The sequence below is a fragment of the Polypterus senegalus genome, chromosome 6 (genome assembly GCF_016835505.1).
Source record: "Polypterus senegalus isolate Bchr_013 chromosome 6, ASM1683550v1, whole genome shotgun sequence".
NCBI lineage: Eukaryota > Metazoa > Chordata > Cladistia > Polypteriformes > Polypteridae > Polypterus > Polypterus senegalus.
This window is the reverse complement of record NC_053159.1, coordinates 122,267,360-122,280,846: the sequence shown is the minus strand read 5'-3', so window position 1 is coordinate 122,280,846 and position 13,487 is coordinate 122,267,360. Positions and strand designations below refer to the sequence as shown.

The 13,487-nt window shown below is 40.1% G+C and overlaps 1 protein-coding gene across 1 annotated transcript in view; it reads left to right on the top strand.

Moving 5' to 3' along the window:
• The window catches only part of LOC120531521 (dynein beta chain, ciliary-like), a 285,809-nt gene extending 272,490 nt beyond the window's left edge, over positions 1–13,319 (top strand). The window contains exons 44-46 of the mRNA XM_039756997.1: positions 4,053–4,195; positions 7,643–7,725; positions 11,263–13,319. Of these exons, the coding sequence (XP_039612931.1) occupies positions 4,053–4,195; positions 7,643–7,725; positions 11,263–11,891 (855 nt within the window). The 3' untranslated portion in view covers positions 11,892–13,319. The remainder of the gene's footprint in view (positions 1–4,052; positions 4,196–7,642; positions 7,726–11,262) is intronic.
• Positions 13,320–13,487: the final 168 nt, after the last annotated feature.

The following is a 13,487-nucleotide window of genomic DNA, read 5'->3' as shown; positions in this document are numbered from 1 at the left end:
GTGCACGCGCCAGTTCACGGAGCCGCTTGGTGTTCTTGCATCGAAGGTTCCCAGCTGTACTGGTGCCATCTCGTAATGTCAGCTAAGACCCGGCACTTAAAACTTTCTCTCTCAGTTTCAATGAGTTTGTGCCAAACACCACCCTGACCATCTCATCTTCCTCTGCATAAGCACAGTCCTTCACCCGTGAACATTTACCGGCAGTGTTTGTATTGGATTGCCGCTGATGGACGGCCTTATATGGGCAGGCACTAAATTACAAACGCTAGTGGCAGCCTGTCTATGAACTTAATTTAATATAAACTTACGGTTCACGCCGTGCTTTGTTTCCGCAGTAGCTGTACTTATGAATATGCTTGTATGCATCATTTGCTTCATAATGTTTTTCTGCCTTCTCAATTGTGAAAATGGCGTTTTGTGCTGATCGCTGTTTGGAGTTCTTCCTTGTTCTCTACGTACTTACGTAGGAGGCGTGATGATGTCACACGAAACTCCGCCCCCCACGGCCATCTCCAACTCAAGACTCCATTACATTATATGGGGAAAAATAGCTTCCAGTTATGACCCTTATGCGTAGAATTTCGAAATGAAACCTGCCCAACTTTTGTAAGAAAGCTGTAAGGAATAAGCCTGCCAAATTTCAGCCTTCTACCTACACGGGAAGTTGGAGAATTAGTGATGAGTGAGTGAGTGAGTGAGTGAGTGAGTGAGTGATGGCTTTGCCTTTTATTAGTATAGATTGAAAGAAAACAAAGAAAACTGACTTGAGATTTAGTTTTGGTTGTAAAAATTAGCAACTTGCAGCACTCATATAATGTCATCTTGAAGGAATCCTCCCTCTTAGGCCTCTGGTCTTGCTGGATTCCAATGAATGTGGTCCAAGCTAAAGAAAGCTATGTTAAGGCCTTGTTCAGTACGGACATTATGGAACATTCTAAAATTTAATGATCTGGTCCTATTGTCTTGTTTTAATAAGGTTATGAAAGGATTTGCTTTTGCACAGACTTCAGGAAGTAAAATGCTGTGTCATCTTAAGGATTTTTAAGCTGTTGGAGAAGTTAAGGAAGATCTACTACTTAACCTGAATTGAATTGTCTAAGGGATAATGGTGAATGTCACTCCATCTAACCTATCAATGATACATTGCCTTTAGAACGTCAACTGGCGTATGTTACTATAATGTTCTCCCATTTGATTTGAGCAGGGCTCCAGCTATGTTCCAAAGGCTTGTAGGCAGCATGCTCAGTGGTGGTTCTGGAGATGTAACTGCTTAGTTCAATAATGTAGTGAATACCCTGGGGAATGATCCAACAATCATGGTTTAGTCCTTAGTGTTCAACTAGTTTTCCAAGGGAGGAAACTCTTTCACCGGTTACTTCACCCTAGTATTCATGACGGTGCAAATGTGACATTATGTCTAGCAGTAGACCTATCCTATTAAAAAATATGTATTCTATAAGAAAAATGAGCCTTGTAAAACATCACTAGTTACATAAGAAAATCTTACAAGTGTGAAAGTATCATGATTGCATTTTCATGTCAGAAGGGGCTTGTATGTTGTTTGGACAATCATTGGTCTGACTTTTGGCTTTTCTATAACTCTGTATTTGAACCACCTTACACATCGTAATGATCTATCATTCAGTAATTGTTCCCAATGTCTACAGACTCCATTGCTACATTCAAGCAACTTTGGTACAACTTTTTGCCTCCTGCATCCCTGAGTTGGAAAAAGCTGGTTTAGATAAGAAATGATTATTTGTTATTCACGTCATTCTTGAAAGCTTCTTCTACGTGTTTGTGAAACTGGGGTGATGTGATCTTTAGCTGTTGAGCTGGCAGTATCAAATGATCATTGGATCATTTTATTAACAGATATGGCACCCTGTGATCAGTTATTACAAGAGCTGCTCAATTCTTTAGGAATTATCATAATTCTCACTCCTCTTTCTAAACATTTTCTGTGAACATGAAGTGGATTTTTGAATATCATGGTATTCTGTCTCATTCTTCTAATTGCCCAGATGGGAAATACCAATGCTGTTTGGACACTGCTAAATTATATACAACATCCTCACTCAGTACAATCATCCTAACATAAATCTAGTGGCAGCTGATTGCATGGCAACAGTAAATCTGGATGCACTCATAAAAACTGGATTGGCAGCCTGGGCACGTTACCGAAGGCCTGAAGAGGCAAACTGCCTGATGCTGTGAAGCAGCTAGACAATCTTCTCCCACACTTCCGCTTCCATTAGAAATAAAGTAGCTGGGGAAAATAAGTAATTATGGCACCTCTGGGGCACCAAAAATGAAAATAATTGTATTCCGGCTGTATTAAGTACGATGTGTCAATATCAGTCCCCCTGCACCTCGCTCACATTGTCAGCTGCAGGCGAGACTTTATGCTTTGTATTCAGTACCTGTGTGTTTTTCATGTCGCTGAGAAAGATGCCCTGAGGAAATGAATGTGACATCAAAATCCAGGGCAAAGTAGGTCATTCAGGAAAAAGATCTAAAGCTTTACCGAGACAGTAAATGGGTTTATGGTCTGGCATGTCTGAAAGCAGCCTTGATACCCCGGAGAGAGTTTGCTTTCTGTTCTCGGGGATCAAATTTACTGAGCCAACAACTGCCTTTAGGCAGCCGAAATATATCTGTCTCAATGCCAAAAGGAGAACTAGAGTTAACCATTTATTCACTTAACCATTCTTAAATGAGCTCATATATACTTAGATCAATATATCCCATCCACATGATGAGACATGAGTTTACACTTTGGGTAATGTTAGTCTGGTGACCACCAAAGTAAAACACATTATTTATGTAGTTTAAGGCCATCCTATAGTGATCACCCTCCTTAGGTGCTTTGGAAGTATTGCACTATTGTCTTGAGGCTTCTATATGTTTTTTGAAATTGGAGCACAGGCAGCTTCAATGACCTACTCAGCGGTACACAGCAAGTGGGTAGGGGAAAGAGCTTGTAATTCAGGTCCTTAGGCACTAGGCCTTATTGACTTTCTGATTAGACTACACTGAAAAGCCACCAATTCTTGTCCTAATGCTATGTAACTGCTTGTAGGACTCTTGAATTCTGAACAGTTAAGAAGGTGTTAAAGCTGTGAGCACTGACCTCCAATGGAGAGGTCATTCATTAAAGCTAGAGGTGCAGATATTTAGATGGTGTGATCATGCTTCTCCACTCCTTGGGATGAAGATATGTGGTGCTGATATGATTCCTCTATTCCTTGGGCTGAAAATATTTGATAAGCTTAGTGTGTCCAAGCTTTTTCACTTGGGTTGAAGATCAGAGTTAGTATAATCAAGCCCCACTGTTCCTTGCAGTGAAGATCTGTCAATGGTAGCTTATTGAACTAGCAGACCTAACCTCAGTAACACCAACTTTGCACAGCCATAGGCACCAGGGCATCAGTGTATTGACAATAAGGTCCCTAAGCTCTCATGTTTAAGACTTATAAATCTTTGGGGGTGATGGCTTCAGATGGCTTTCCTTTTGATGTCAGCTCTTCCCTGAGCTGCACAGCTACAGTATGTACAGTTAGGGTGTGTGGCAAGTATACTGTTGATTTCAGTTGGTTATAGCATCACTATTTGATAGCATGCAAGATATTCAGGCGACACTTGCCTGTTCCAAGTGTGCCATCAAATTAAAATTTGTTTTTTACCATTAAAAATGAGACAGCAGGAAGGCCTCCTGCATACCTGATTACCCTGAAAAACATTTTAAAATAAATCTCATTTATGTTGTGACAAGTGAGGGCACCTTCTTCAGGACCCGGTAGTATAAACACCTTTGGATACATGAAGCCTGATGTGAGTAAAAGTGCAGATGTCTGAACATGACAGGCCGTTCCATGCTGGCTACTTCAATCCAGACATGGATTCTGTTGGCACCTTATTTTTGGAAACCACAGTATCCAGATCATGGCTTTGACGTTTGTATACAGTTTTTGCGGCGGTCTGGTTTTCTTCTTCCCTATAGTACCATATCGCTAAAGGTTTTTCACTTTACTTCTTTGTCTGGTTTACAGTGCTGTGTCCTAAAGCTTCCCCTTCCAAGTCTGAAGTCAGCACAACACTGGCAGCTAAGGAGAACTGCAATTTTGCTAGCCTCTAGATCTGACTCTTGCTTGACTCAAAGATCAAGGACTCGCAAGAGAACTTCGCCCAGTGGGTAAGTTGTAACAAAGACCGGATGTAACTTGAGATGAGTCAGATGAATTGCAACACAAGTTACAATGGAAATCATTTTAACTTGCCTTTCCTCCTAAATGTGGGTGAATAATTGAATTTAAGAGCCCTGGACATAATGCAGTGACCCAACGCAGGCAGTACATTACGTTTCTAGGTTTGTGCTGTGTCTTATTTTTATATTTTCTTTATATGATTTTAAAAGCTAAGACATTCCCAGTGGATTGTTATATATTATGTGTGAAGAATAAACTAAAGAGAAAAACTTGTCTTCACGCCCGAATCTGTCCACAGCCATCTGTGCATGTTACAGCTCAACTGGGTGCTGAGCCACTGATCTCATGGGATACATTTCTGCTGTGGGTAATTTGTCTTACCCAAATATGTACCTTTCTACCCCATTGCCCAACAATGTAAGGTCAAGCTCATCAGTAAACAAGCTTCTCTGCTTTACCTAATTAGACCTCCATCCAGCAATTGTGTGTACTCATGTCTTACTGCTGGAATCATGTCACCCCTGTGACTCTGAATGGACAGAGCCAGATGGCTAGATAGATGACTGCATATTTTAGCCTTTTGATTCAATTTCTATCAGTGCTGCTGGTGACACAAGAGTTGTGTTTTGTTACATACTACAGTGCTGTTTGGAATAGGCATTGTCTATTTAAAATAAACACATCAACTGTCAAGATGTGAATAGCATATAGGTGTAGTTCAAAGACAAAGATATCAACGTTATGACGGACCAAAAAATCCCCCCATCCATGTACTGCAGTTACATGTACAGGAGATGCTGGAGTTCATAAAGGTGAAGGAATAGTGAAATGAAGGAGATATGAAAAGATGAGCAATGAAATGAGTGAGAGACACATGTAACTGGTTAATTGTGAATTTTTATTCTTGTTGGTATTATTTGAATCTGTATTTTAATTCAGGGTGGTGCAGGGAAACAGGAAATTTTCAACTGATGTTCAATGCACGAATAAACACATTACAGAATGCATTTAATGATGAAATGTATCGTACAGGATATGCAATTAATGATGGTAATCAATATTCATTAAATATTCAGTTCATGTTTTGAAGAAAACGTCAGGAAGATGTTGTCCATTTCTCCGTACACATTCTGACAACCTGTTGTGGAAATTCTGCATTGCTTGACATTACATGACTAGAGGAATGCCAACGATTTCCTCTTCAGTCCTTCTTTTTTGTTCAGCAGTGGTTGCAGGACGTGTGCGGTACACTTGGCTTTTAAGATGGGCCCACAGGAAAAAAATTACAAACAGTAAGATCTGGGGATCTCAGAGGCCATTAAATGTCATCGTTGTGTGAAATGACACACCTTCCAAACAATCGTCGAATAGCTGCCATCAATTGTCAGGCAGTATGCAAAGTGGCTCCACCTGGGGACTTTTTTTAAGGCTAAACCTGTTTCTTCGAAATTATACAACCATGTTGTAATCGCATGAGCAGACGGGACACGATCCTGACAACCTAATTGGTAATGACGCCAAAATTCCCTTTGCGCAGCAGTCACACTATCACCATTCTTATAAAAGGCTTTCACAGTGAACGCTCATTGCGTACCACTCCTCTACTCCTTTATAACTACTGGCAAGGGGTTCTAAATGAGGTTATATTGGTCCAAAACAACTGTTGAAGCCCCAGGGTCGGCAACACCTTGTTCAGAAATTTCCCATTTCCCTGCACCACCCTGTACAATTGTCATTGCTTATTTGGTCTCCATCCAATTATAGTGTCCTCTTTATTCAACTCAGGGTTAGAGAGTTGGATTTTTCCTACCAATGTGACAGTTCACTAGTGCACCGATGAATATATGTACTGTATACACCATCATTTGGATGTGGGAGGAAAGAAGCAGAATAACGAGATAAACACACACACACATTTGCAGATGCTATGTAGGCCCCCTGTTCAAAATCTATGTGTTTTCAGTAATTTAGTCATAATTGGATAGTACTTGGACGCATAAAACCAGGAACACATGCACCTGTCGTTGGAACAGTTAGACCACATTTGGAGGTGGTCAGCAATGCATAACTACCACATATAATAGTATAAATGTAAAAGTACAGGATAGATAGATAGATAGATAGATAGATAGATAGATAGATAGATAGATAGATAGATAGATAGATAGATAGATAGATAGATAGATAGAACAAACTTTATTTGTCTCCAGGGGGAAATCTAGCTTTTTACAGAAGCTTGTTTAATAAATAAATAAATAAATAGTTAGGTAAATAAATAAATATGCCCACACACTTTGGTCTGAACTCATATTAGAATGACTATGTATCAAGAAGATTAAAAAGAAACAAATGTTCAGACTTGGCTGTCACTTTCACAGTTAAATACTTCCTTTTTGTTATTTTGTATAAAGGAGCCCCAGTAGCATTTCTTGACACACTTCTGCTGAATAATTTGTTGGCTGAAAGCACGCAGTGTTAGTGTGTCAGATAGAGGATGTGCAGCATTGTTCATAATGGCACTCAGTTTTGTTTTAATACTCCCCTTTGCTACTACCTCCAGGGGGTCCAGAGTGTTCTCCATAACTGATGTTGCTCTTTTAATTAGCCTGTTGATTTGGTGGGCCTCTCTTGAAGTGATGTTGCCAGCCCAGCACGCTAAAGCATAGAAAATCACACTGGTCATCACAGAGTTATAGAAGATGTGAACATTGTCACTTCCTACATTAAAGGAACACAGTCTCCTAAAACAGCCTGCACTGCACATTCTTATATAGTTCTTCTATGTTCTGAGACAAGTCTAACCTGTCATTAATGTGGACCCCCAAGTACTTGTAGAAGTGGACCACCTCTATATTCAGTTACTGAACAGCGACCAGACATAGAGGCTCTTTGGTGCGGTGAAAGTCAATAACCAGTTCTTTTTTTTGCTGATGCTAAGATGCAGACAATTCTCTTTGCACCAAGAAAAACACTGCAGACTGTGACCAAGTTGGGATTCAAACACATGTCTCTGCAATTTTAAGATAATAGAGAGGCAGCAGAGCTACACGCACTGCACCAATATGTTGTCCTTGGTTGATTTTTAATATTTGCTTTTTCTATGTTATTTGAGTCATCATGACATTGAATGAGAAGAGAAGAGAACTGGCTGAAGGATGTGGAGCTGAAAGTCATGTTGATAGAAGAAGCCCGCTCACTATACCTGACCAATTGGTGTTCATCTCTTGTATCCGTCATATTCTACCCACCCTCACATGTATTTCTTAGGCACTGCAAATTTAAGAAACAGACTTGTGAATCCCACTGTGCTCAGATTTTATGCTGCTTATGGGACCCTGCCACTAAGCATAACGAGGCACATGCTTGACATTAAAATGGTAAAGACCACCATCTGCTGCAGATGTTAATATTGGAAAATATCTTCTTCTTTTCAGGTCATTACCAGCATCACATCTCACTGAGTCTCATCAGGAAAATACATTTTCAAGATTAACCCCGGCAGAGCCAGCGGCCAAAGGTAAGTGTCTGCAAATAAAGGTGCGACACTTCGTCAAATACCCACTTACCGAATAAACAGTCTTCAGTTTTGTACTGCTTCTGATTGTGAACACAAGGGACAGGGATAGGTGCTACATCTGTTTCTTGTTTGTCACATCTCAGGCATGCAAACCTCTTCATTTAGTGGGTACTGGGTCTAAGAATGGCAGAGGAAAAAAATTAAAGGAATATGGATAGAATGTGTAAAATCTCTCCATAAAGGAATGAAAAACAAATCCTTCAGGCAAATCTTTGGGTGGTCAATGATGATCAAGTAGGCCCAGGACTGGACACTCCATTTGTTCAGTATACAGATATATGTCTGTAGATACTGTAATGTCAAGTTAGCCCTTAGTTCAATTGTTTTATGAAGGCAAGCACTATGAAGTAGCATTACAGCTGTTGTCAGTTTTACTGTTGGTGATTTCACCAAATGTGTAGCAGGATGCAGATCACTGCCCAGTTTGATAAGTGGTCATCAGGTCCTGATTAAGCAAGGTTTAGGAAAATTAGGGCATGAACACCAGCAGCATCAAATAGTTGGAGTTAAGGGGCATGATTAAAATACCCAGCTGCCAGGTTTTTTGGAACTTGCAACAAAGGTACAACAGTGCTGCATCGTACCTAGGCTCCTTCCACATAATGTACGCTCTTCACAGTTCCTACTTTCTTAATATAATTAGAGTTTCTTACAGATCACAAATGGCCTGTTTTAAGGCCTTGTCTTTGATAAAAGACGACACTTGTCAGCTGCAGTAATATATGAAAAGCCTTATTGGCCATTATGACATATTTTCTGTTAGATTAACTTTGATACTGAGTGCATTTGAAGAAAATATCCCAGAAGACCTTTATCAGTGCAGATTTCTTTTTTCTTGAACAAACGGTCTTTGCTGCGTTTGGCAGAACATTCATTATTTGGCTCTTAACAGATAAGAGCTTATTCATCTTTTGCCTGTGTACGTTAATAAAGTGATTAACTCAATTAAGAATGAGTAAAGCTTTTCTCTGTGGATGGCAAGGCTTTGTTGTACTTCATTTTTTATAACCTACCACAGAAACACGCTCGCTTTTGCATACTAACGACTGTCAGCAGCTGGCTTCAGCGGGACATAAATAGGAGCGGGTGGCACGGTGCCGTCTGCCTGCCTGCAGAGCGCTAAACACTTGTAGCAACCCTCGCATTCTACTACATGATGTTGATCCCAGTAGCAAAATTATTTATAAATGTTCCTTTCGTATATGAAGCCTTCTGTAGTGTGTGAAATGGCAGCAGAGAGTGGTAGACTGACTCCCACCTGACTCCCACTGTTTCGACTGACCATATACAGCTGACACAAAGTCTAATTCCTGTGATCCATGAGTTCATTGTTCTTTATACACACTAGGCTGACAGTCAAAGTTAGGGCCGTGTCGAATTAGATGACTTTTATTAGTAATTTTTAGTTGCACCCTTCATTTACATAATCTTACTAGGACAGTCAGTGGCACGCTCCCATGAGACGTAGTAAGACATGCAAAGCGACTCATTCCAACTATACTCAGCCCAACAAAATCAAAAACAGCCTTAATTTTGTCTTTAGAAGTAGTGGCAGGCTGTGTGTGCTTGAGAACTGACAACAAATGAGTGCTTATCCGAAAGTACAATGTATTTAATGTATCAACAAGGAATAAGTGATGCAGGTGTTCTGGACCTCACAAGCAGAAGAGAAACTTGTCTATCTAATGCCTTGACAAAACAGAGAGAGAAAAAACAAGGGTAGAGTTTGTGACTAAACTCGCTGTACATGTTAACCCTTTGTACAGCACTGGCTCCGCCAGGCAGCATGCAATTGGCTGTCAGAAAAATGGACAAGCATGATTTTGAGACATGTAAATTAACTTGGTCTGGCGACAAGATCAGCAACACAGTTGGTAAGTCTGACATATACTACAGCTAGAAGTTGCGTAATGTGACATCCGCTTAAGTGTTACACACTCCATTGTGTTGCCTCAGGCTGATTCCAGAATGACACAGGCATAGATGACAATACTTTTGTGCCTGATTAATATCTTTGTATGGGTGTTTATGACACTGTGTGGGAGACATTGACCAAGATCGATATCTGCCTGTGGTTATCTGCATTAGAGGGTCAGCTCAAGTTGGACAGTTGGGAGACAAAGTCAGAGAGGTGAGATTGTGTTGGTTTGGACATGTGCAGAGGAGAGATGCTGGGTATATTGGGAGAAGGATGCTAAGGATAGATCTGCCAGGGAAGAAGAAAAGAGGAAGACCTAAGCGAAGGTTTATGGATGTGGTGACAGAGGACATGTAGGTGATGGGTGTAACAGAACAAGATGCAGAGAACAGAAAGATATGGCAACCCCTAACGGGAGCAGCTGAAAGAAGAAGATAAGCACCAGGGCTAGAAGAGCACACCTTTTGGAGGCCATCCTGTCCTATACATTGTGAATGCTTTTAAAACCTTGGACAAATGAAGGACAAATGAAAATCATTTTTTGATATGGAGAAGATTTAAGTTGTGCTTTGGACTTGCTCAGATCATATCGCTTGAGGTTTGATTCTTACATAGAATATTCACTTAGGACCAACTGCTACTTTCCCAGATAGCCAGCATTTTCATTCATGATTTATTTTTCCACCCTCAGTTATATCAATAAAGCAATACAGGGTGCAGCAAGACTGGAACCCACCCTTGAAGGGATACTAATCTTTTTTTGGAAAGGTTAATTTAGAGTTGCCAGTAGGTATTAACCTGTGCAGCACTGAAGAATTAGGATTTGAACCTGAGACTATAGATCTACGATGCTGCAGGCCTCAACACCATGCTGTGATGTTGCTTAGAAAAGGAAAATATACAGCACTGTGTTCTGAGTTTTGAAATGTGAACACTTTCCATTTAAAACTAGAATCTAATTAAATGTGTGAGAGCTCATTTGTGGGTCTCTACTCACAAGAGGTCCAAAAAGTGATGCAGGTGCAAGCTTTTTAGCAATTCAAATGCAGTTCTTTCAAAATGTATGAAGCCTAATGAATGAGTAACATGTGCATAAGTTTACACTGGTGAAAAAAAAGGCTGAGACATCACATTCTAACAGGAGCACAGGTGATCATGTTATGTTCCATTGTCAAGAGGAGAGACATTCTTAATTAATCTTAAAGCTTTTGTTACTAGATCCTGCACTTGGAGGTCTGCTCTAATTTGGAACAGGTACAGCATATTAAAGGATCTGTTCTTTCCCACTGTCCAGTTATTACCTGGTTTTCCCTAACTCTAGCTAGCTGTGACTCATAACAGTACTCTCTGCCAAGATATATTATGCTTTTCCTCTTGAAAATGTTCTTTCTAGAAATCCCAGCTATGTACCTCATTGTCAAGGTGAGGAACAAAAGCTTTGGAAAAATCCAACCATCTTTCCATTAATATTGCAAGAATTTGTAAGGTACCAATTTTAAAGAACGATATTGTGGCTTTTCAAACTTATTTGATGTATCTTTGCTTTTCCTCCATGCCAGGATCTGGAGTAATATCTGACAATCCTGCAGGCCAGTGGACAAGTCCAGACCACTTGTCTTCTGACATGTGGTCTCCAAAGGTGGCTGACCAAAAGAATACTGAATTACTTCAGTCTGTACAGGCAGACTGCAAGGTGAATGAAGATCTGACAACCACAATGCCAGGCCTTAATGCAACTGAAAACTACAAGGTGAATGAAGATCTAACAACCACAAGTCCAGACCTTAATACAACTGAAGACTACAAGGTAAATGAAGATCTAACAACCACAAGGCCAGACCTTAATACAAGTGAAGTTGTCAGCACTGAGAATAAGGCGAGGCTGGAGAAGGGGGTGGAGGAGGAAAAGACAAACATGACCAAGCATGGCAAGGAGGGCAGTGTGGCTGGAGAGAATGAAGATTTCACTTTTGGCTCTGAGGAACTGGCAGAGAATCACATGTATGAAGAGGAAGGTCATTACCAAGGTGACAAACAAGAAACTGATGAAGATACTGGCAATGAGTGGGATGCTGCACAAGAGTCAATCATGCTACCCGATGCTCAGGAAAGTAACATTCAAGATCCCGAGGAGACCCACGAGCAGTTAGACAGAGCTAATTACAGTGATGATGACTCTGACTTCTAGGCTTTCACAACATTGGCTCTAAACAAACAACTCTTTGCTAATTTGAATGTGCATTTAGTAAACATTGGGTGAAATGAAGCTTGATGCATCAGGCAGAGGTTTATGGACTGATGCAGTGAAAAATGTTCACAGAATTGAGGTAAGCAGCAATGACATGCTCCTGCTGCTTAATCAGAATTTCCACTCTTAGTGTCGAGTATTAAAAATGAAGGGTGAACCCCTCTAATGGAAAGAGCACAGTGATTTAAAGCTCCTAATTTTAAGGCTATCCTCTGATTTCAGCTGCAGTATAGGACTTGAGCAGCTGCCATTAGCCTCAAGGATAGAATAAGGAGTTCATACTGTAGAGAAACCTCTTAAAAGTGTGTATGATAAGCGTACACTCATTGTCGCCCTTGCTTTGTCATTCACATCAGGGTGTTCATATTGTCAGTAAATACAATTGGAATTGCAAAAAAAGTCAGAACTTTAGATTAGAAACTTGTACGAATGCTTGACAGGTAAAACCAGTGCCCAAAATAGCTGTTATTTTTACCTTGTGTGTCATCTCCGGTAACCATGTTTTTTTTTCTTCTTCTCTCCCGTGGACTTTATTCCTTTGCTTTAGTAGAACAGATAGATAGCTTATTCCACCACTTATGTATGTATTGTTTTTATAATAAGCTGTTTCCCAATTCCTGTACTTATTATAACTTATTATATCTATGTTGCTTACCAGCTGCTAAGGTCTTTACATCTCATCATTGAGACTTACACTTGATTATGAAAAAGGTGCCATAAATAGACATCCTGTACTGGGCAGGGCATTTCAGAAGAGTGTCTGCTTGTGAGCATTGGACTTTGCTGCTGTCTACCACTGCAATGTGTCTGGATAGATAAAAAAAGGAATGGAGATCTGCCATGGAAGTCTGCTCAGATCTTATATGCTCACAAGCTGTAACAATCCCGACAAGGAGGCAGACACTTTCAGGCTGCAGTTGTGCCCAAGTGTTTGGATTGCTTTGTACATCCCAATCATCACTGGTGGAAGTAGTGGGATTATCTGGATTCCTGAGAGCCACACACAGATTTTTATCAATCTGTATATATCGTTAGCTGCTTCAGGACCCTTTTGTTGTTGATCTTCAGTGGGCTGCACTCAAAACCTTCCCACAAAGACCATTCTGCTCTTTGTTATGTGCTTTCTGATATGTTATAGTGATGATTGGGGTGCACTTTCACTCACACACAATGTCAGCTAATTTTGTACTTGATTATTAACTTATGGGTTGTAATTTTCTTTGTATGCCTTGTATGTTTTTGTTGACCCTGTAGACTACTTCATGGATTTTCTGCACAACAAGCAAGAATAAAAATGAAATTAATGTGATCTTCATTGCCATTTACAGTCTATATCTTTAATAGCAAGTCTAATAAAATGTACTTATCCCCGGCAAGTTCTGTTCCCTTGCTGTCAAATTTTCATTTCAAATTTCTGGATAAAAAAACTCAGAACAAAGAAATATATATATAGTTCACAATGCCAAGTCAATCTCTGAAGACACCTAAATGTTAGACAAGTTGTGCTGATATTGGATGCAGATGATGATATCCATC